Source organism: Eubalaena glacialis, chromosome 5 (genome assembly GCF_028564815.1).
Source record: "Eubalaena glacialis isolate mEubGla1 chromosome 5, mEubGla1.1.hap2.+ XY, whole genome shotgun sequence".
Taxonomy (NCBI): Eukaryota; Metazoa; Chordata; class Mammalia; order Artiodactyla; family Balaenidae; genus Eubalaena; species Eubalaena glacialis.
The window spans coordinates 73,904,059-73,928,537 of record NC_083720.1 but is presented as its reverse complement, the minus strand read 5'-3'; the positions used below and the strand labels follow the sequence as shown (position 1 = coordinate 73,928,537).

The following is a 24,479-nucleotide window of genomic DNA, read 5'->3' as shown; positions in this document are numbered from 1 at the left end:
ACTAATTAAAGGATCAAATTAGAGTATAAAGGATTGTGAACCTTAGATTCATTATTGATCTATTATATTATTATGAAATAATAACATTATAAAAAGTGGAAATAGTTTTAAAGGTTATGTAATAAAAATAATGACCCTTCCTTCCATTCTGGATCAAGATAATCACTGTCCATAGTTTTTAGTATACCATTTTTCATGTCTATTATTTATCAATCTCTGTAGCACCCTCCATCTTTTTTAAAAAAAAAAAACACAAATGGGAGTTTTTATATGTATATTTTTTCTGTCCCTATTTTTATTTTAACAATGTAAATCAGAGATTGTTCTATTATCAGCCCATACATATTTGTCTCTTTTTAACGTTGAATATTATTTCAATAAAAGAAAGTACTATAAATTTTTTTTTTTACCAGTCTCTATGGATAAGCTGTTTGGGACTTACCCCAACTTGAGGCTACTGTGAAAAAAATACTACAGTAAACATTCTGGTACATACGTCTTTGCATTCGTCTATATGTGAATATAGAGAATAATTTGTATTCTTTTTAGTTGTTGTGGCAATGGGTTGCATGTACTGTAAACATGTTTTAAATAGTTTATCCTTTCAAAATCTCACATTGAAAGTACATCTGCTTGACAACGATTGGGCCATCCTCAACCATACTGTAATCAAATCGAGAGGTTAATACAAAGTCCTTGATTAGTAATTTATACAGTGTTTAGTGCAGTACACTTATTTCATATTTTTGTACTGATGGTAACATGAGTGTTCTTTTGCATTCAAACATCATTTCTGAGTTCTTATTATGGAAAAAATAACTCATCCTCACTTTTTGGTTTAGGGAAAGCTCTGTGAGGATGTCAGATCTTCAGAAATCTTTGAGAAAGCATGAGTTTGTTGAGAAATGAAAAGTGTGAGGTATAAGAAAACAGTGTAAGTGTTTCTGAGAAGGTTATTGCTCTCTTTTAGTCTGCTTGGCCATTACTTTATTGTATAAACACCCTATGTGAGTAATAAACTACTTAGATCAACACTCCTCAAAATATTACTGTGAAGACCTTTAAATTTAATATTACAGTGAAAAGAGGGATCAAGTGAGGGGGATCAAATAAGTCAAATAAGTTGGTAAGAAACAGCTTATTATCTCTCCCACACTACCCCCAGCCCAGGTTTTAAATACACAATTCACATTAGGATAGCTCAGTAATTTTCAAACTTTTAGATACTTTTAAAAACAGTGTTCTGTTGGACTTGCTTATGAGACTTACTGTTTTACTTAAATTTTAGAGCTAGTTAATTGGGCATATATATTATTGGACGGGATCCTCATCATGTTGCATGTTTGTAGTGTATAATAGTTGGTTTTAGAAGTCGACGACTTGTCTAAAAGATAATTACCAAAGTGTGCTTAGCATATAAGGGCTCAAGTGCCAAGGACATGCCAAAAACCTTTACCTATTAAGAAAGTCAAGCACTATGGAATTCAGGTATTTTACTGACCCCAATTAAATTAGTTAGAAATGTGATTCTCTGATAGTTAGATTAGGAATTTTTAAATTTCAGTGGCAGATACATTTATGAGTTTATTTTCATGAAGTTATAGCAATAAATGAGAGAAGGAAATTGGGGCTCTTGGATAGATAAGCTTCAGAATATACATATTTCTAAATTCCAGTTTTTTTCATGGAAAAATGGCATTTGTTTTCCTATGATATGTATTTCAGATAAAAATTCAATAAAAAAAGCATAAAGTAGAAAGTTTAGAAAATCATCCTAAAAAATCTCAACAAAAGAATCAGTCATAATATATGTGAACATAATTTGAGACATCTCTTATGTTCAGTAAGTTAGGTAACTATATGTGGGGTAAGCAGCAAGGCAAGTAGGTAGAAAGGCTGACAGAAGGGGTCATGCTAGGTATGCTATTCTAAGTTAAACTAATAATATTAAATTTTGTTTGTATTAGCAGATTAGAACCTTTCCTTGAAACAATCTAATTACAAATGAAAACAAAAACAAAACCATCTCACGAATCTCAACTGTTTATTATCGGTAAGATTTCTAATATTTTGCATATATACTTTTTTTTTTTTCAATTGTAGGAGAAGCCATTATCTAGATCTCTTCAGAGGGGTGAAGATCTTCAGTTTGACCAGGTATGCCAATGTGGGGGGAATATTTTTTCCTGAAAGGAAAATGTTTATCCTAACAGTCTGATCCAAATGCATCCAATATTAAGAAATTTATTTATTTTGTTTAGTGGTCCTGTATGTTTTTATACACTAGATTCAGTCTGGAACTGGTAGTCTGTTTTTTAACAAAACAAATAGAATGAGTTATGAACTGTGAACTTCATAGTTCATAGAATGAACTGTGAACTTTATTGATTCCTGTTCATTAAGCATTTTAAAACTTTGCTTTTCACTGGTACCCTCTTTATTATGCCCTTTGAAAATTTCTTAAAAGATTTCCAATCATATCCCTCAATCTTACCTTGTATACAATTTTCACATAATAATATTTGACCTTTTAACATTTATTTTTTCCTGTTGGGGGTATCAGAACCTTTATACTGAAACATCCAGCCTGGATCTCTCCCTCTCCACCCCATTTTGAAGGTGGAGCCAGAGACAAGGACTTGGTTCTGGAAAGAGATTCCAAGGAGGAGACTTGAGAGGTTGAGGCAGGGAAGAGGAAGAACTGATAGAGATCACTGCTCTGGGCACTGGGGGTTCATTCCATTCTGAGAATCATACAGAAGGTCACCCATTTTTGTCTTTCTGAAGAATGGAGGGCTGGAGCATTTATCTGCAGCCCCCATCTCCAGCAGTTGCGGGTTGCCCTAAGAGGCATTAACTACTTGTAGCTGTGCTTGTGCAAAGGCCAAACGGACTGTCTGTGTCAAAAAGCCAAAGAAACTTAAAAAGGAAGATATACAATGGCCAACCCTCCCCCTCCAAAAAAACCCTGCAAAACCAAAAACTTTTTTATATAATACCAATATCTAAAATTTAGTGGTAATCCTCTAATGTCAGTTCTTTCCTCTTGCTGATATTGAATGTTAGATCAAGTGTTATTTTTGTCATAATTATGTTTGTTCAAGACTTACTTCATTATATGTTGATTGTCTGCAAAACCCAATAACCCAGATCAGCTTTCTGTTGCCATCTAGTATTCCTGAGCTACTCTTCTCATAATTATGTATCTAGGAAATAGAAGTTAATGTTCATATTAGTCTGCTTGATTAGATAAAGATGACTGGTTTGGATTACTTGGTGGAGGCTTACCAAAATGCTGTGTTTCTGGATCCCGCTCCAGTTCTGCTGACTCCGAATCACCAAGAGCAGTTCTCTGGCACTTGTATTTTGCAACAGCTCCCTAGGTGATTCTGAAGCACACACTTAGTAAATAGCCACTGGTCTAAGAAGAAACCATAAATAAGAAGGCTAGTTTTCTGTTACAGTAATAATAAGATCACCTCATATAACCCTTTTCAAATCTTAATGTCATTACAAAGGGTACTAATTGTTACTAGTTATTAATTAATTATTAATATATTATTTTAAAGGTATTTAGATTATTCACATCTTGAATCCATTTTACTAATGATGAATGAACAATCAATATGAAATCTTATTAAACAACATTTTAAGGAAAACTTCCATTTCTTTTTTTATGTAAATGATTAATAAAACTATTATCATGCCCCATACCTTGATTTTTTTCCACAATAAAAAGCTATGAGTGGGGTAAACTGCTTTAATATGTATTTACAGTAGCAGATGGTGTTTTGTTGTTCCTTCTTTAGGTATTAAAAGGGATTTCCTTTGAGTGGTATTGTTCATTGTTAATGAAATATAAATTTTCAGAAGTGGCTAAATAAAATTAGAATCTTGTTTTTACTTTAATTCCCTATATTAGAAACTATTCACCTGTCATGTTATGGTAATTTATAAATAAAAGCATGATTAGAGGAAGGCAGAGATCATGAAAAAGAGAAAAATAACATATATAATCAAACTGTTTCATTCTTCTTTATATGAAAAATATAAAATATTAGGAAAAATAAATGTTTAATTCCTAGAGGTATCAATTTATCTTCATTAACTGATACTTCCTACAGTCGTGGAACTGAACGAGACCTTGAGTATTCCTGCAACCCGTAGTTTTTTAGTTAAGCAAAACAAAGTGAAGCATATTTTACTGTATGCTAATTTTAAAATACTAATTTTACGAGCAATGGGTTGAATCAGATACAGAGTCTCTTGTGAAGAGAGAATGTTTTTACTCTGGATCCTCAAGAGGAAGAGTGACCTTAGGGATGACTAATGGTAGCTGGTGTACCTCTTACCACCATTACAGGCAAGTTGGGTTCATTCATGAAATGAATCTGATAACTCACCTACAATCCCTTAAACTTAAGGGATGCCTCAAATTGAGTTGCAGGTGTCCATCCCACTTCATTTATCTTTCTGCTGTTCATTTATATATTCTAAGCTTTAAAAGCATGTATACAACACATTTCTAATATGTTTATTTGTGAGTATCACAAATTAATTATGTAATTATAATTCTCTGTTCGGTGTCATAGCAGCACAGAATAAAGTGGAGCTTTTCCCACAGTTCTAACATGGTGTAGTCTTCTCTGTTTCTGCATCTCGTCATCCCTTCTAGTGGCAACATTTTAGAACATTTCATTCACATGAGCAGAGAGGAACTGGCCGGGGGAAGGAAGTAGGTGTGGTTGTTTCATGTTCTGTGTTACAGTTCACCCAGAGGTGTCATGTGTGTAATCAGGGATGTTACTGATGGTCAAGTTTTTACACATGTGAGTTTTTACATATGGAGGCAGGAAAAAGGTGGAAAGTCTCTGAGCTAAACTGAATGGATTTGGGTAAATGTTAATAGCCGGTGAAACTTAGCTCACTTTACTTTATTACTTGGCTAAACCCCTAGCCCTTATTTTATTTTATTTTATTTTTAATATTTAAATTAAGTGGCATTTTATGTATTATATTTTTCCCTTTATTTTAAAACACATTTATGGCTTTGGAGTTACTGCATTTAGTGTATTTTTACTCTAGAAATGTTGCTCCTTTCTAAGTGATTGCTAGTAGCGTGAGGAGCATGGCACTTTGATGTTGTATTTTACTTCTGGTAACGTCTTGTATTTTCAGTTGATAAGCTCTATGAGCTCAGTAGCAGAGCACTGTCTCCCTTCCTTACTTCGCACCTTGTTTGACTGGTACAGACGCCAGAATGGAACTGAAGATGAATCTTATGAGTATAGGCCTCGGTCTAGCACAAAATCTAAGGGGTAAGTGGCTCATTTTCTACTGTTCGACCTGGGCTCAAAACACTTCCAATGAAGCGGGTAATAGTGTTATCAACTGACGATTGCGATTGTTTGGTTACTTTTGTTATGAAGTGGTAACAAGGGGAAAAGATAGTCCACACTTAAACTGTAGATCAAGGAAAGATATCAGTTAAAGTAGGTGCTGCCCTACAGGAGTCACCACTGGGACTAGTCATGCAAAACTGAATTTCTGTAGTTCAGTGAGGAGCTTTAACAGTCATGGAAGAAGTTAAGAAAATATTCGAAGGAAGTCCTGTTCACGTGGTTTGTGAAGGGAAACAGTTGTTGCGATACAGGAAGACTGCCAAAACCCTAAATTCTTATACCACGAGACTCTTCTTGGTGTTAAATCCTCGAACTTGTCTTCTCCTTCTTCAAATTTCCCAGGTAGATCATGGCTTTAAGTAAAACATCTATTTGTGTTCAGGTGATGGCCCATGGTTTAGAATTGTACTTCAGTAGATGCCACTTGTGATTTTTCAACTTAGATTTGTGAAAAAATGACCTGGCACTGTATTTTCGTGTTTTTCTTCCTCTTACTAATTCTTTTAGATTAGGTTTAATTTCTGACAGATGTAATAGTGAGATGTGCATGTAAGTTCCTAATGTACAAAAAGAGAAAGAACATAACATGTAATACATACGTTGGGTTATTATAAAAACTTGTAACGATTGCTGTGGGACACCATATGTACTAGGAACTCAGTAAATAACATGAAGTACTAACCAAGAGCTATTTGAGAACTTATAGTTTTAATGCAATCCTAATTTGGGATTCTTGTTTCAGGGATGAACAGCAACGTGAAAGAGATTATCTTCTTGAAAGAAGAGATTTAGCAGTAGATTTCATTTTTTGTTTAGTTTTAGTTGAAGTTCTAAAGCAGGTAAGCTCTTTTGTTTCTACAAAGTCTGTATTTCTTATTTTTTGCTAATTTTGCCTTCATGTTTCAGTTACCTTATTTAGGATGTTATATCTAAACTTCTGGCTCACAGAAACAAAATTCCTATAATTTAATTATACTTCTGTCAATTGCCTGAGGGTTCCGTGTCCCGTACCTATCACTCCCCATTTTTCTACCTTAGTTTACCATCCAAGACATGAAATCATGTTAGCAAAATGGAGCTGAATAAAAAGCATGTAAAATCTGGGCTTTTAGCAGCAACTGTAGTCCACCTGTCGTTCACCTACTTCAATCCCTTTTTACCTCCACTTACACAGAAGTTCTCTGTGTAGCCCTCAAGCCTGCATTTCAACATGTAATAACTGTGCAGTGATAGTTGAGGAACGGGGGTGATTTGACTTGAGTAAGACTGAATTGTCAAGTGCAAATGGTTTTCGGACAAACGAGAAGACCTCAGGATAATGAATTGTTTATGTTTATTCATTCAGTGAATATTGGAATGCCTACTGTTGGGTGGCTTTATTCTAGGTACTGCACTCCTGAGCTCAACATCTGAATGGCATAGATAGTAAAGATATAAATAGGTAAATAGTGTCAGATATCATGTTATATAATTTTACTATTCACAGTCAGTACAAGTATATGTATAAATACCTGTACTGATTTGAGGGACTTCCCTGGTGGTCCAGTGGGTGGGACTCCACGCTCCCAGTGCAGGGGGCCCGGGTTCGATCCCTGGTTGGGGAACTAGATCCCGTATGCATGCCGCAACTAGGAGTTCCCATGCCACAACTAAGAGCCTGCATGCCGCAACTAAAAGATCCCGCCTACCGCAGCTAAGACCTGGTACAGCCAAAATAAATAAATAAATGCATATTAAAAAGAAACTACCTGTACTGATATGAAAATGTTTTTGTAGTTTGTAGTCTTTAAAAAGTTATATACATCATTCAAAGATGTTCCATATATTTCCAGTCATGCACACTGTAGTGTTTTGAAAAAAAGTCAGGCTACCTAAAAGAAAAAAAATCATATTTTGCACAGCACATGACATGTTCGGACAGGGAGTTTTGTTTCTGTTGTATAAAATGGAATAGAATATATAATACAGCAGGAAACAGCAAATGTAAGATATAAAAGTTAATTGATTTGATAGTCTTTTTTAACATAGCTAATATAAAAATATTTGAATTATGTAATCATTTATACTTTGCCTTTGTTTTTACAATATATGTGAAAAGACACTGAAATCTGAATATCCGAAATCTGAAAATAAAAATAATTTTTTTGGCTTTGTTTTGTTTAAAAATAATTTTGAATACGTGACATAGATAAATGTGTTAATCAAAGATAAAAACAATTTAATTTGTACCTTCCATAAAGGTTTTTTTTTAGTAGAGGTGGAAAAGAACTTTCCTCTGAAAGTTGTGCTTTCTGAAAGCCAGATTTGCTTTCTGTGATCTCTTAGTTTAGCTGGGATCCTAAGATGCTAAGGCTGAAGTCAGTAGGGATATAGGAGGAGCTGCGGACCAGAAACACTGCACCATGAACGGACTTGGACTAGGGCTCATTGCGGTTGATCCCTGGCATTTCTTATGTGCTAAATGTAGGTCTTGTGAGTGGTTTGGTGATCAGCATTTGCACTTCTTTACTTAGTTAAATCATAGAGGTATTTCTTCTTCCAGCAAAAGAAATTGCAAACTCCGTGCACTGACATTCAGGCTCTATTGTGCCTTTTTTCCTTTGTTTCCCATGATTTTCTTCTACTTAGCAGTGTCTCTCTTCTCATCTGAAAGTTGCCCTTAATTGCACTGACTTCAGAACTTCAGTGCACAGACAACCCCTTGGAGGTTTTTCTTTTTCCTCTTCCCCTTCCTTCTCTCTCATCCTTTCCCCCGCCCCATTGTCCTTGTCTTCATCCTCCTTTTCCTCCTCTTCCTTTAAGAAAATAATACTCCCGGGACTTCCCTGGCACTCCAGTGGTTAAGACTTCTTCCAATGCAGGGGGTGTGGGTTTGATCCCTGGTAGGGGAGCTAAGATCCCACATGCCTTGGGGCCAAAAAACCAAAACATAAAACAGAAGCAATATTGTAACAAATTCAACAATGACTTAAAAAAAAAATCCCGTGTAGGTTTTCTCTTTCCTAGTAAAAGGCAAGTCTTTTTAGCTTCTTCAAAACTAATTAAACTATAGAAAATGAAGTAAAAATCAGTAGAACTTTATGAAATATCATGACAAACGAACCCAATTTTTTCCCATATCAAAATGGTGTAGGGTTTAATAGCTCCGGACAGTAATCAATGTAGCATATGTTGAATTTAATAGGACTTTTACTTTTGTCCCACATAATATACATGTATTAAAATGTGATTCAGTTTTATTTTGATGAGATGGACAGCCCCAGCAGTATTGAAATATCGATACATGGTTGGATCAATCTTAAGGAGGAGTATATATTACTTGTGGGTTAGTTCTCGACCTCATATATTATAAATTATTTGTTTCTTGAATAATTTGTCATGTCTTTATCAGACATTATTATGTGTCATCATCACATATTTAGATCTCTTCAAAATGCACGAAGAACTCTGTATCCCTTGTACCAGCTGGTCACTACAATAAACTTTGGGAGATAACCACGGCAGGTGTTTTTATTCCAGCTGTGTCATTTACTTGCTGTGTAACTTGGGCAAATTATTACCCACTAATTCTTTCCTTCTCTGTAGAAGAGTGGTGAGAATTAAATACGATAATGCCCGGGACATGGAAAGTGTCCAATAAATGCTATCTGTTGTTTTCATCTTATACATCAATATTCTTAGTTGCAGTGACTTGCTGAAGATTATAAAGCTAGTTCTTTCTTTATTTTTTTATTTTATTTTATTTTTTTAATAGATTTATTTTATTTTTGGCTGTGTTGGGTCTTTGTTGCTGCGCATGGGCTTTCTCTAGTTGTGGTCAGCGGGGGCTACTCTTCATTGCGGTGCGCATGCTTTTCAATGCTGTAGCTTCTCTTGTTGCGGAGCATGGGCTCTAGGTGCGCAGGCTTCAGTAGTTGTGGCACGTGGGCTCAGTAGTTGTGGCTCGCAGGCTCTAGAGCGCAGGCTCAGTAGTTGTGGCACACGGGCTTAGTTGCTCCGTGGCATGTGGGATCTTCCTGGATGAGGGCTCGAACCCGTGTCCCCTGCATTGGCAGGCAGATTCTTAACCACTGCGCCACCAGGGAAGCCCCTAGTTCTCTTTGTAAATAAAATTATTCTTATTGGTAAAAATCAGTGATACAAAATTAGGTGAAATGACCAGCATCTTATAAAATTAAATTAAAGTTTAAATCATAACAAATTAGACAAAGGATTGCGTTTATATAAATATGATGAAATGAGTATGATTCACCATGGGAACAAAATTAATTCAAGATGATAAAGGACTAATTCTATTTTTTCAAGAAAGAAGAATAATTTTGGGGTCATGGCCAACTACAAATATTAGCATATTAGTACCAGAGGCTTTAGAATCCATGGTAAAAGCATGTTTAAACAGCACTATAGCATTTAGTATGTTTAAGTAATTTTCTTTTTATATTGAATTTAGCCATACATTTATTTGTTGAAACAAACAAGATTGGGAAACCAGGCTTATGAGCCACTTCAGGCTCTTGGCTTAGTTTTATGTGTGCTTATTGTGAAGTATCAGAAGGAGGAGTAGATCCTTAGTATTTTCAGGTTTGACATTAGCATTTTATTTAATTTATTTTATTTTATTTTTATTTTTTTTAATTTTTGAATTTTATTTATTTTTTTATACAGCAGGTTCTTATTAGTCATCCATTTTATACACATCAGTGTATACATGTCAATCCCAGTCTTCCAGTTCATCACACGACATTAGTATTTTATTTATTTAATTTTTAATTTTTTTAAAAATTTTATTTATTTATTTATTTATTTTTGGCTGTGTTGGGTCTTAGTTTCTGTGCAAGGGCTTTCTCCAGTTGCGGCAAGCGGGGGCCACTCCTTTTTTTTTTTTTAATTTTATTTATTTATTTATTTTTGGCTGTGTTGGGTCTTCGTTTCTGTGTGAGGGCTTTCTCTAGTTGTGGCGAGCGGGGGCCACTCTTCATCGCGGTGCGCGGGCCTCTCACTATCGCGGCCTCTCTTGTTGCGGAGCACAGGCTCCAGACGCGCAGGCTCAGTAATTGTGGCTCACGGGCTTAGTTGCTCCGCGGCATGTGGGATCCTCCCAGACCAGGGCTCGAACCCGTGTGCCCTGCATTGGCAGGCAGATTCTCAACCACTGCGCCACCAGGGAAGCCCGACACTAGCATTTTAGATGTTGGTGAGCAGCCCTGAAGGTTATGGGGTTATTTGTGATTTTGCTGAGTCATGAGTTTATTCACTGTCCTTTGCACTGAGGGCTGGTCATTTACATAATGAGCGCACCTTGCTGACTCCCCATTGTCCATGTCTTAACCTGGTTTTGTGGTTTTCTACTTTCATGATGTGCTAAAAGCATTAGATCTGGGGAAGTGGTGGTGGGAATAGCTTTGGAATAAAACTTGGGTATTCTTTAGAGTCTACTAGATATATAATAGAATTAGATCTGCTTCCAAAATCACGCAAATGGCAAGATCTAAAAAATTCTTGATGCTATAGATGGGAATACTACTCCATGAAAGTAGAACGTTTTCTCTATAAACTGAACTGGGATTCTTTCCCACCCCAGCCCCCCGTTTTTTGGAGATTCGGCTTGGGAATTTTTTTTATTATTGTAAATAAGGGGAGAAGTAGGAATTTCAAGAACGTCTGAGCATCCTGATAGTGTTCATTCTTAAAATAAAATTTTTAGAGGTTGTGCTTTTTTCTTCCAAAAATTAAAGATGAGATAATATTTCTTCTCTCACTTCTGTTTCTCTGTCTCTTTTCTAGCTATAATATGATAAAACTGAAAGTTTTCTTTCCTCATTTGTTCCATTTATTAAATGTATTTTCATATGTCAGAAACTGGGCACACAGTATTTTCTAGAGAAGTATGCACTGATTTCTAAACTGCAGTCCCCTCATCTGTAAAACAGGACAAATACTACTGTGTAAGGCCGCTATAAGTGTTATAAATAATGTATATAAAATGCCTAAGTAATACCCGGCACACAGACACGTGAAAAGTGTTGCTGGTGGCATTATTAATAATTAATATTATTAAGGTAGTAATAAAGAGCACACAACATAGCTAAGTAGTGTCCCTAGCTGTCATTGTTAGACTTCTGGCATAACTGGAGCAAATAAAGACTACTTAGGAGAAAGTATAGGTGTAAGTTAACTTGTGTTTCATATCTCTGGCCTAGAGCACACCAAACATCCCTATAAGGAAGTCAGTATGGTAAAACCACAACACAGCACAGTAAATGGGGCCCAAAAAATTAAGTCACGTAAAATGCAGTGTCGCATTACTGTAAGGTCACTGAAGTGTCTGGGGCCAGCCTGCGTGATTAGCGCTGTGAATTCTGGAGTAAGTTCTGGAAGTTGGGCTGCTGGATCCAGATACAGCATATTCCCGACTAAAGTTTGTTATCACCTAGTGGTAGATATCTACTTTGTTTTAACCATCAATGGGATAATCATAGGGCTTACTGGGACTTATGGGACAACAGCAGTGACTTCAGTAACCTTTTTCTTACCTTGGGGTCTATTTTGTTTGGCCCAATCCAGGGAAGATGAAGCTAGGAAAATACATCTGCCTCCCCACTTCCTAATGGGCTCTGGGTTCCCTACCAGACCTTGTCCTCAATATCTCCATCCTATATTCTAGTTCCGTCATCTGCCCTACATTCCTAGGAAGTAAGAATTTTGTCCTAGTCCCTTTTAGAGAAGGGTGGAAAAGGTGAGAGACCAAGAATCTCCAATTGTAATGTACCCAGTTTTGCATTCTCTCAGGGCTGGTAATTATGGGGTTCTAATCTATTACCTACATTTTTTACCCGTAAAGAAGTAGAAACTTCCTCCAGGTTGCATAACTAGTGAAAAGAGAAGCTTGGCTTTTCTTCATTAGAATGATAAAAAGTGTAGAAAGACCTTTTGGTCTAATGAAGAAAATGTTTTTATATGTTATATAATGATTTGATTATACTTCACCTATAACAGTTTTTTTGGAACTTGAAAAGACGTCTGTAAATTGAATAGGGAAGAACAATAGCCAAGCTATCTCTGAAGAAAAATAAGGGAGGACTTGTGGTGCCAGACATGAGAACTTATTAGTAAGCCCTAATAATTAAGACAACATGATTTTAGTATAGACGTGTATCAATTGATAGAATAGAGAGCTCACAAACAGACCCAAACATGTAAAGAACTAGAATCTATATCAATGACGTCTTGGATAATCTTTGACCCATCAATTCTTCCTTTTGGACGCTTTCCCATGGAACTATACAAGTAAATAATGTTAAATGCACACGTGTTTACTGTATAACATTATATATATTGAATATTGAAAATCTGGAATGAAATGTTCATTAATAGGGAGCTCATTAAATAAATTATAATATATATACTGAGTATTACATGGCTGCTAAATAGTGTAAGGAGGAGCTAAGTACTGATGCGGAAAGATGCATCATTCCATTAAGTAAAAAAATAAGCTGTGTGGATGAGTGTGTGTAGGAAAAAGCCTGGAAGTAGATATACACCAGTAGTGATTATATATGGGGGAAGGGGCAGGGATTTTACTTTCTGGTTTAAATGTTTTGATGTGTTGTCCATATTAGGAACTGGCATGTAATTTTTAAAGAACTAAACAAAACAAACATTTAAATAACAAATTTCTAATAAAACCATAAATAATTTTAAATTGTTGGGAAAGTTGGAGTCCCTTTTGGATACTATTATGATAGAAAATCAGACTATATGGAGCCTGGCTCAATCAAAGTTTACTTTCCTATAGGTGTTGCAGAGAGTCACCCATGAGTGTGTTTTTAACTTTCTGACAGTGACAATTGTAGTAACAACAATGACTATTTTTTCATCTGCATAGTCTATAGTTTATAGTTTAAAGATTAGCTTAATGTTCATGAATTTAGAGCTTGTTAAAGTAGATGTTCAACTAAGTTCTTAGAGAAAAATAATAGCATTCTTAGAAAAGGGGAGGATTGACAGATTAATAGTAGATCATATCATGAAAATTAAAATTGATTATTGATTTGGTTAGTTGAAATGATGAGAATACTCATAAAAGACCTGTAACCTGTTTAGCACACACTTGATTTTCTTTTTTCTAGATTCCTGTTCATCCTGTGCCTGATCCCTTAGTTCATGAAGTTCTAAACTTAGCTTTTAAGCACTTTAAACATAAGGAAGGGTAAGTAAAATACTTCCGGGACTGTTGCTTTTATCTGCGGTCCAGATTTAGACTGTTAATTTGAACTCTCATAAATCATTTGTTTTCTGAAGTTCAAAGCAATTATCTTCCTGTATTTTTTAGTCCACAGGAGATGCTTATGGGAAAGATTTTGTAAAAAATGATTCTTAAAACCATTGATTGAATTTATAAGAATCAGGTTAAATTTCCTGGCAAATTGAAATCTAGAGAGAGAAGAAAATTCATGTGGTTTTTATCATCCTATAAATGAATCTTCAGAGAAAATTTATACAACACCCTGATAAGGAATTTTCAGAGTTATTAAGAAAGAGAGTTTGTAGAAAAATTTCATGAAATAATATGTTTGTTCTTTTGCTATTTTAGATATTCAGGAACCAACACTGGGAATGTGCATATTATTGCAGATTTATATGCAGAAGTGATAGGCGTTCTTGCCCAATCAAAGTAAGTTTTATAAATCACTGATTTTGATATGTTTTGCGTTTTAGAATTCTCATTGCTAACTAATAGAATAGACACTGACAGTTTTAGATCTTTTTTTTTTTCCATAGAGTTATTGTGAAGTCTGTTTCACCTTTTATTATTTTGCTGCTCTGTTCCTTAGAGCAGGGGTCCCCAACCTTTTTGGCACCAGGGACTTGTTTCATGGAAGAGAATTTTTCCACGGGGCGGGGGGGGGGGGGAGGTGGGGGATGGCGGCAGATGATGGTTCAGGCGGTAATGCGAGTGATGGGGGGGATGGTTCAGGCAGTAATGCGAGCGACAGGGAGCGGCAGGTGAAGCTTCCCTCACTCGCCCACTGCTCACCTCCTGCTGTGCGGCCCGGTTCCCAACAGGCCGTGGACAGCTATTGGTCCCTGGCCTGGGGGTTGGGGACCCCTGCTTTAGAGGATTTTTTTTTTTTTTTTAATCAGGGAACTTTTTTTTTTATTAATTAATTAATTTATTTATTTATTTATTTTTGGCCGTGTTGGGTCTTCGTTTCTGTGCGAGGGCTTTCTCTAGTTGCGGCAAGCGGGGGCCACTCTTCATCGCGGTGCGCAGGCCTCTCACTATCACGGCCTCTCTTGTTGCGGAGCACAGGCTCCAGACGCACAGGCTCAGTAGTTGTGGCTCACGGGATTAGTTGCTCCGTGGCATGTGGGATCTTCCCAGACCAGGGCTCGAACCCGTTGTCCCCTGCATTAGCAGGCAGATTCTCAACCACTGCGCCACCAGGGAAGCCCTAGAGGATTTTTAAGTGACACCCATACCTCAATTCCACAACTTGTCTTCATTATTTGGGGTTTTCCATAAAACCTGAATTGAGGAAGTAAGAAATTGCCAAGAATGGTCAGGTCATTACCTTATTCCCTATTTTTCACAGTTCTATGAGAAGTGTTTTTATAAATCTTTCTTATAGAACTCTTGTCGAAGCTAATAATTACTTTTAATAGTTTCTACTTGAATGCTTCTATTTCTGAGATAGCAGTGCAGTGTCTTCCTTCTAACCATCTTATTTATTTTAATACTGAACGGAGTTTTGAATAGGTAGAAGACATATCGAAAAGGAAAGATAAAGATACTAGAGTACTCCATAAAGAGGGTGGTATTCATTAGGAGTTACATGCATTGAGTTGTATTGAACCATCATTATCATAAACGGTAAAAAAGATGTTTGTCTTTAGTATCTTGTGCCTGCTCTAAAGACTATGGAAGATTTTGAATTTCCTTTGTTGCTACTGGGAAATTTGTAAGGAAAAAAGTATCAATTTAGATTTTCTTGAGTGCTATTTAAACAGTCAGTCTTTGGCCCTGAAATCATCCTATAGCAACCTTTTTCAAGTCTAAGAAACCAAACACAATTATTGTTGATGTTTAGTAGTTTAGATTTTAATATGAAGTAATGTATTTTATTATTTGGTAGTTACTGTCCTTTAATTTAGTATTATTTATTTTTTATCCTTTGTAATTTACCAGGGACCCTTCCTTGTACACCCAATGCTATAGAACTTAGAACATAGTTGGAGTATTTGAAATGACTTAGATGTAGACAATAATATTTTAATATTGTATTTATATTTAATCAACAATGAATCCCTGTTTCAGGAATATAGCTACAAAAACATGAGCAATAATGTATTTCTTTTCATGGCACAGTAGTTCATGATATTGTAATTTTTATTGAAAATGATTTTCTGTCAGGAATATAGAAGTGCTAAATAACACATGAGCAAGTTGGGTCCAGAAGAACCCTACATCATAGCGAAGTTAAATCTAGGATGGTAAGGATAGTAAATCTAAATGGCCAATGGTAAATTTATGAAATGATGTTCAGCCTCACTGGTCTAGTTGTAAGAGAAATGCCACTCAGAGCAATATTGAGGTGTTTTCCACCCATACATACAATGAGCATGGGAAAAAACGTGGATGGATCCACATTAGGCTGGGCTGATGGCACCAACATTTGAGAGGAAAGGTGGTGAGGTGGGAAAGGGGTGGGGAGAAAGAAAAGGCTGGGGGTGTTTTAGAATCTTGTCAATGCATTTCCTTTGATTATAGTGACTAATAATTATTATGAGAAATTTAATCGAAGGAAAAATCCTTGGATTCTAATAATATTGCAATGGGAAGATTTTTATCCACTTTATATTTTCTTTATAAAACGCAAAAGAACACTTTCATGGAAAATGGTGTTGTATTTTACAAGACTGAAATGGAAATGGAGAAGTTATACTTCCTATCATGGATCCATATTTCATTAACATGTAATTAATATCCATGTTTAATTAATATGTCCTCAGTGCCCATTGGGAAGTATGCTTCATTTGTCATTATAACTTTCAAGAACTGGTTTCCCTAAGTAACATCAGCAATGAAACCTTTAGTTGTTTCATAATAGATAGAGAGGGAAAATGAAGTATTACTGATTAACAAACTATCAGATATCTTTTTCCATGGTAAGCAAAGAAAAACTTCGTAGCCTTAACTGTTGTAGTCATTTGAATCCAGGATGTTGCTCAACATTTCAAAAGCATTTTGATTCTTTAGCTGATTCACATTGTGAGACCAGTGTCCTCCCACTCATCTTCTTCAGTTTTTCTACAGTGTAAGGAGATAATAATTTTAAGAGATAATTAGTAGTCTACAAGTGATTGGTTTATCTCTTTGAACAAATATGTAGTCTCCAGTCTGCTCTCCATGTAACTCAAATTGCAGACTTGATCAAAATGAGTCTTAAAATTTAGAGACACTCTCTGATTTACATGTGGATGTTTTATGGGTGGGTTATTAGATCTTATTTTTATGATGATTATGAACTATTAAGTGGTAATGATGCTGTATTGATGGTATTATAGGAATAAGAAATTCTAATAAGAAATAAGAATTTCTCCTTAAGGCATTTTTTATTTGAAAAAATAAATGAACAGTAAATTTAGAATCAAATATTTTTGTTTTCATCTGTATGTTTTTCTGGGTAATTTTGATGAGGGCAGAGAAAGGAGATGGTGTTCGGGTAAAATACTTTTTGATTTCAACCTTAAATATCATGTGGGAAATGAGTGTTTTCAATTCACATCAAATTGTGTATCCGTGTACATTGAAGGTTTCAGGCTGTGAGGAAGAAGTTTGTGACAGAATTAAAAGAACTGCGACAAAAGGAACAAAGTCCACACGTGGTACAAAGCGTCATCAGCTTAATAATGGGAATGAAATTTTTCAGAGTGAAAATGTATCCTGTAGAAGATTTTGAAGCATCATTTCAGTTCATGCAGGTGATCTGCCTTCTCAAGTGCAGTAATTAGAATTAGCCTAACAGTGGTTGTTTTTGCTTTTCATGACTATTTAAAAGAAACAAAATAAATATAATTAATGACATTGTTACTGATTCCTTACCCCAAGCGTTAAATTGTCAGAAGTGTGAATTAATTTTCTTTTTAAATTTGAGCATGATTTGAACTTAGCTTTCTGGTAAAATTGCGGAGTATTTACAAAATTATTGTGATATTAACATTTCTATAATCTTCCTCCTTTTTTAATCTAATATACCTTTTTCCCCTCTCAAGGAATGTGCTCAGTATTTCTTAGAAGTAAAAGATAAAGATATAAAACATGCACTTGCTGGTTTATTTGTGGAGATTCTTATCCCTGTAGCTGCTGTAAGTATATTTTTAATTTTATATTGCATTTTAAAAGTACCTTTTTTGCTGAAGAAGTTACCACATGTGATATTCTTACTTTCTGGTAATCTCATAGACAATAAAGGGGAAACTTTGAATGTAGTGGGAGTATGGGGTAAATCATTATTCGACACATAGCAGAAGAGCATCAATCAGTCTTTTAATCAAAAGAACAAGCCCAGGCCCTTAAGATTTAGAGACTGTTAGGAAGGCAGAGTATTTGCAACCTAGAAGTAATGGTTATCTCAAGTAGCTCAGTGTAACACACGGCATTTAATGGCATTTGCCCCTTCCAAAATGGCAGCCATTTTAACGCCTCTGAAGAATTTAAAAGTACTGTGACATGTATCCTAGAGTTTACAGGATTGTCTCAGTTTCAAAAGTTAATTTCTATAGTTGCCATGACATTCATCATACCTGTCAAAATATGTATTCTAAATTATTTAGAAAATATGACTGCTATAAATATGGTTCCAATAACTTCTAGGGAAGCAGATTTATAGAAGCTTTTCTAGGTCTAATAAATTCATTGTGTTATTCAAAAACAATTCTGTAGTTACTAGTAACATAGCATGGTATAAATAGGATTCGGGGATTTTAGAATACTTAGACATGCTAGATTTTTTTGTTTCCTGGGTTTTTTTTTGTGGTATGTGATGTGCCACTCACTTTCAGTATACTACATACTGCTGTATAAATGATATTCTTTATATATATACATATAATTTCATTTAAAGACACTTATGGAGGTAAAATTGACTTAAATTACACATATTTAAAGTGTACAATTAGACATATGTATATGCCTGTAAAACCTTCACCACAGTCAAGATAATGTACGTACCTATCATACTTCAGAAGTTTCCTCATGTTCCTTTTTTAATCCCCTCCCCACTCACTCCACATTGTTCTCAGGTAACCATTGATCTTTCTATTCCTCTACTTAGTTTTGGGTTTTCTAGAATTTTATATTAATGGAATCTTACAGTACAGACTCTTTTTTCTGGCTTCTTTCACTCTGCACAATTATTTTGAGTTCCAACTATGTTACAGAATATATCAGCAGTTTATACATTGTTGACTAGTATTTCATTGTATGGATATACCACAGTTCGGTTATGTGTTTATCTGTTTTTGGACATTTGGGTTGTTTCAAGGTTTTTTTAATATATAAATTTACTTATTTATTTTTGGCTGCGTTGGGTCTTCGTTGCTGTGTGCGGGCTTTTCTCTGGTTGCGGCAAGCGGGGGCTACTCTTCGTTGTGTTGCGCGGGCTTCTCATTGCGGTGGCTTCTCTTGTTGCGGAGCACGGCCTCTAGGCATGCGGGCTTCATTAGTTGTGGCTCGTGGGCTCTAGAGCGCAGGCTCCGTAGTTGTGGCGCACGGGCTTAGTTGCTCCACGGCATGTGGGATCTTCCCGGACCAGGGCTCGAACCCGTGTCCCCTGCATTGGCAGGCAGATTCTTAACCACCACGCCATCTGGGAAGTCCCAAGAGTGTATCTTCTTTATTATTTTATTTAGTTTTTTGGCCACGCAGCGCAGCCTGCAGGATCTTAGTTCCCTGACCAGGGATTGAACCCGTGTACCCTGTATTGGCAGGCAGATTCTTAAACCACTGTGCTGCCAGGGAAGCCCTGTTTCAAGTGTTTGACTGTTACAAATAGACCTGCTGTGAAATTCCCATACAAGTCTGTGTATGGACATGTGCTTTAATTTCTTTCGGGTTGATATCTAGAAGTGAAATTGCTGGACCAAATGGTAGGTGTATGTTTAACTCTTAAAGAAATTGCCTAGCTGTGTTCCAAAGTGGTTTTACTGGTTTGCATTCCCACCACTTATGTGGGAGTTCTCTTCCTCCACATCCTCACCAACTCTGGCTTTGGCTGGTCTTTTTAGTTTTAGCCAATCTAATAAGTGTGTCGTGATATCTCAGTGTAGCTTTTAATTTGCATTTCCCTCCAGACTAATGATTTTGAGCATCTTTTCCTGTCCTATTTTCTGTCTGTATGTTTTCTTTGGCAAAATGTCTGTTGAAATCTTTTTTCTCATTTTAAAATTGGGTTGGATTAAGTTTTGAGAGATATATTTTTGTATTTTTTGTATATTCTGGATATGAAGTTTTTGTCAGCTACATGCTTTGTGAATATTTCTCCTAGTCCATGATTTGTCTTTTCATTTTCTTAATTATGTCTTTGGAAGAGGAGAAGTTTTAAATTTTGATGAAGTCTGATTTATCAGTTTATTCTTTTATAAGTTGTGCTTTTGGTATCGTACCTATGAAGTCTTTGCCTAACCCAGGGTAACAAAGGTTTTCTATATTTCAGTTTCGGGATTTACTTTTAGGTCAGTGATCTATTTTGAGTTAATTTTGTATATGGTATGAGGTATGGATTGAAATTTTGTTTTGTTTAATTCTTTTTGTTTTTGCAAATAGCATCCAGTTGTTCCTGTACCGTTTCACTTGCTTGTTGACAGCTCTTTCTAAGTACATTAATTCCTCTGTCAAAAAATTCAATTGACTCTATTTGTGTGGGTCTTTTTCTGACTCTATTCTGTTCCAATGATCTGCGTGTATATTCTTACAACAATGGTATACTGTGTTAATTACTGTAGTAAGTTAGAAGGCAGGTAGTATACATCTTCCAACTTTATGTTTTTTCAAAAAAATTTTGGCTCTTCTAGGTCTACTGCATTTACATATAAATTTTAGAATCACCTAGTCCATTAAAAAAAATCTAGTGGGATTTGACTGGGATTGGATTAAATTAGTCAATAAATTGGGAGGACAGACATTTAATATTGATTCTTGCAATTCATGAACATAGTTTCTCTCCTTTTACTTAGGTCTTTATTTTCTGTCAACAGTGTTTGGTAGTTTTCAGTGTACAGGTCTCGAATATATTTTGTTAAATTTAGCCCTAGGCATTTCATATTTTTATGCTACTGTAAATGGCATTGTTTTAAAATTTCATTTTCCAGGTGCTCAAAATACTTTTCAATGCGCATATTTTTTTTTTTTTTTGGCTGCGTGGGTCTTCGTTGCTGCACACGGGCTTTCTCTAGTTGCGGTGAGCAGGGGCTACTCTTCGTTGTGGTGCGTGGGCTTCTCATTGCGGTGGCTTCTCTTGTCGCAGAGCATGGGCTCTAGGCACACGGGCTTCAGTAGTTATGGTGCGTGGGCTCAGTAGTTGTGGCTCACAGGCTCTAGAGCTCAGGCTCAGTAGTTGTGGCGCATGGGCTTAGTTGCTCCGAGGCATGTGGGATCTTCCTGGGCCAGGGCTCGAACCCATGTCCCCTGCATTGGCAGGCGGATTCTTAACCACTGTGCCACCAGGGAAGCCCCAGTGTGCATATTTTATTTTTGCCTTATTGCACTGGCTAGGACTCTCAGTACAAGGATAAATAGAAGTGATGAGAACAGACTCCATTCACATCTTAGGGCTAAAGTCATCAGTCTTTTACCGATAAGTATGATGTTACCTGTAGATTTTTCATAGATGCCTTTTATCATATTGAGGAAATTTATTCCCATTCCTAGTTTGTTAAGAGTTTTTTTCAGGAATGAATGTTGGATTTTGTTAAATGCTTTTTTTTCTCTGTCTACTGAAGTAATCATATAGTTTTTCTATTTTGTTCATTAATATGGTGAATTACATTGATTGATTTTTCAAATGTTGGATCAACCATATATTCCTGGGGTTAAACTCCTCTTGATCATGATAAGATTTTTTTAATATATTGTTAGATTTTATTTGCTAGGTTTTTTTCTTTTGAGAATTTTTGCACTTATCTATCTTCATGGGGGCTGTTGGTCTGTGGTTTTCTTGCAATGTCTTTGTTTTTAGTAACAAGTTAATGTTGAAGAAGTTTGTGCAGAATTGGCTCTACGTCTTCCTTTGGAGTTGGGTAGAATTCATCAATAAAGCCACCTGGCCTGGGATTTTTCTTGTGGCAAGCTTTTTAACTACCAGATAATTTTCTTCAAAATACATAGGGCTGCTCAGACTATTTCTTCTTGAGTACGCTTTCATGTCTTTCTAAGGAGTTTGCCCATTTTGTGTGAATTATCCAATTTATTGTTGTAAAGTTGGTCATAATATTCCCTTAATTTCTTTAAATAGCTATAGGATCTGTAGTGACCTCTTCCATTCCAAATACTGGTAGTTCGTGACTTTTCTCCTTTTTTCCTGATCTGTCTGGCTAGAAGTTTATTGATTGTATTGATCTTCTCAAAGAACCAGCTTTTGACTTTATTGATGTTCTCTATTTTTCAGTTTTCTATTTAACTCATTTCTACTTGGATTTTTATTATTTTTCTTCTACTTACTCTAAATTTGCTCTTTTTTTCCCCCCTAGTTTTTTAAGGTGGAAGCTGAGGTCATCAAGACCTTTTCTCTTTTCTAATATAAGCACTCAATGCTATATATTTCCCTCTAAGTAGTTCTACAGTGGCAGCCCACAAATTCTGATATCTTGTGTTTTCATTTTCATAAAGCTCAAAATACTTTCTGCTGTCCTTTTTGAAATCCACGGGTTATTTAGAAGCATTTTATTTAATGTCTAAACATTTGGGGATTTTCCAGAGATCTTCAGGTTATTCATTTTTAATTTGTGGTTGCAGAACATATTTGGTACGCTTGAATCCCATTAGATGCATTGAAATTTATTTTTTGGGCCAGAGTATCATTTATTTTGATGAATGTTCCATGTGCACTTGAAAAGACTATGTATACTGCTGTTGGATAGAGTGTTCTATGAATATCAATTAGGGCAAATTGGTTAATAGTGTTCTTCAACTCTGCTGATTTCCTCTCTACTTGTTCTATCAACTACTGAGAGAGGAGTATTGAAATCTGATCAACTGTTTCTCTTTGCAGTTCTGTCAGTTTTTGCTTGCTGTATGTTTAAGCTCTATCATGAAACACATGTATGTTTAGGATTGTATATCCTCTTTAATTAACACCATTATCATTGTGAAATAACCTTCCTTATCTCTGATAATATTCTTTGCTCTGAAATCTACTTTGTCTGATATTAATATAGCCACTCCTGCTTCCTTTTGATTGTATAAGGATAGTATATCTTTTTCCATTTTTTCCTTTTAATCTACTTGTGTTTTTATATTTAAAAAAAAAAAAATATATATATATATTTTTTTTGTAGGCAGGATATGGTTGGTTCTTGCTTTTTTATCCAGTCTGACCATCTCTGCCTTTTAATTGGGCACCACATACATTTGATATGATTATTGATACAGTTATTTTAAATCTGTCATCTCTGATTATGTTTTTAATTTTCCCATCTGTTCTTTGTTTCCTTTTTCTACTATTTTTTTGGATTAATTGAATATTTTTGTGATTCTTTTATCTCCTTTGTTGGCTTATTAGCGATATCTGATTGTTTTGTCATTTTATTGTTTATGGTATACATCTTTAACTTATCGTTGTCTACCTCAAGTGATATTATACTGTTCATGTGTAGTGTAAAAACCATACACAATGGTACACTTTCATTTCTTCCCTGAAAATTCTTACACAGCAGTAAGCTGGGGCCATCAAAGGGCTCACCTCATCTCTTTTCCATTCCTCAGGGGTCACTTTCTTTTGTTGACTGATGTATAATGTTTTGCGTATCATTTCATATATTTTGTTCCTTTTTGATTGTTTCAGATGGTAAAATAAGTCTAGCCCCCTTTACACCACCTTGGCTAGAAATGGAAGTTAGTAAGATTCACTTTATTCATGTTTTATTCTATTTAAAATATTTTAAAATGAAGAAATTTATTTTCATACTGAGAATCAAATGTAACTGTTTTGACTTTTATTTTTAAATATTGAATTAATTGACTTGTGATCTGTGTGTTCATATTGAATGGTTTATGGTATTCAGGTCCTAGCTTTAGAACATGTTCAGAAAAGATGGACAGGGAATTGTAAGAAAAATTAAGAATTTAAAATATTAATGACATAGCAGTTGTAGAGATTGGCATGATTTTTTTTGACCAGTTTTGAATATTTACTTAGAGTTAAATACTTGAAGATTTTTTAAATGAGTACAAACAGAAGTCATGAACTATAAGTTTGTAAGTAGTTTGAGTCAAATACCCCACCCCCACTCTCACCTCAGTTTTAACTGTGAAAATAGGTTCATTTTGCCAAGAAGAAAACAGATGATCATTTATAAAACCACGTCAGCTTAGCTATGGAGTAGCTATGTACTTAATGAAGTACATCATTAGTGCATGTACTTCAATTTCTTTTCCTAGAAATGGTTTGAAACACTGCGTATCCATCCCAAATTGTCATTTGTGCTTCCCCCTTGTCTGAAAAATCTGTTTTTGCCAGATATCTGAGATTATGTTGTAGTTTTTAAGGTAACTCATCAAAAGGAGCAGATTGTGGGAAGAAAGACTCTCGACTGTGGTCCATTATTGCTGTGTTGCCTAATTCTTCTTTTATGCCATGTTTGCTTTTGTATTTTATTTGTTTACTAGGGTTGCCCTTACAAAGTACCACAAACTAGGTGGCTTAAACAACAAAAATTTATTGTCTCACATTTATGGAGGCTAGATGTCTAAGACCAAGGTGTTGCCAGGTTGATTTTTTTCTGAATGCTGTGAGGAAGATCTGTTCCGTGCCTCTTGCCTAACTTCCGGTAGTTTACTGAAAATCTTTGATCTTCCTT

General features: G+C 35.4%; 1 protein-coding gene across 1 annotated transcript in view; it reads left to right on the top strand.

Moving 5' to 3' along the window:
• Nucleotides 1-24,479, top strand: part of FRYL (FRY like transcription coactivator) — a 242,080-nt gene that overhangs the window by 113,715 nt on the left and 103,886 nt on the right. The window contains exons 5-11 of the mRNA XM_061192247.1: nt 2,104-2,157; nt 5,179-5,318; nt 6,145-6,241; nt 13,532-13,611; nt 13,996-14,076; nt 17,219-17,387; nt 17,679-17,771. Of these exons, the coding sequence (XP_061048230.1) occupies nt 2,104-2,157; nt 5,179-5,318; nt 6,145-6,241; nt 13,532-13,611; nt 13,996-14,076; nt 17,219-17,387; nt 17,679-17,771 (714 nt within the window). The remainder of the gene's footprint in view (nt 1-2,103; nt 2,158-5,178; nt 5,319-6,144; nt 6,242-13,531; nt 13,612-13,995; nt 14,077-17,218; nt 17,388-17,678; nt 17,772-24,479) is intronic.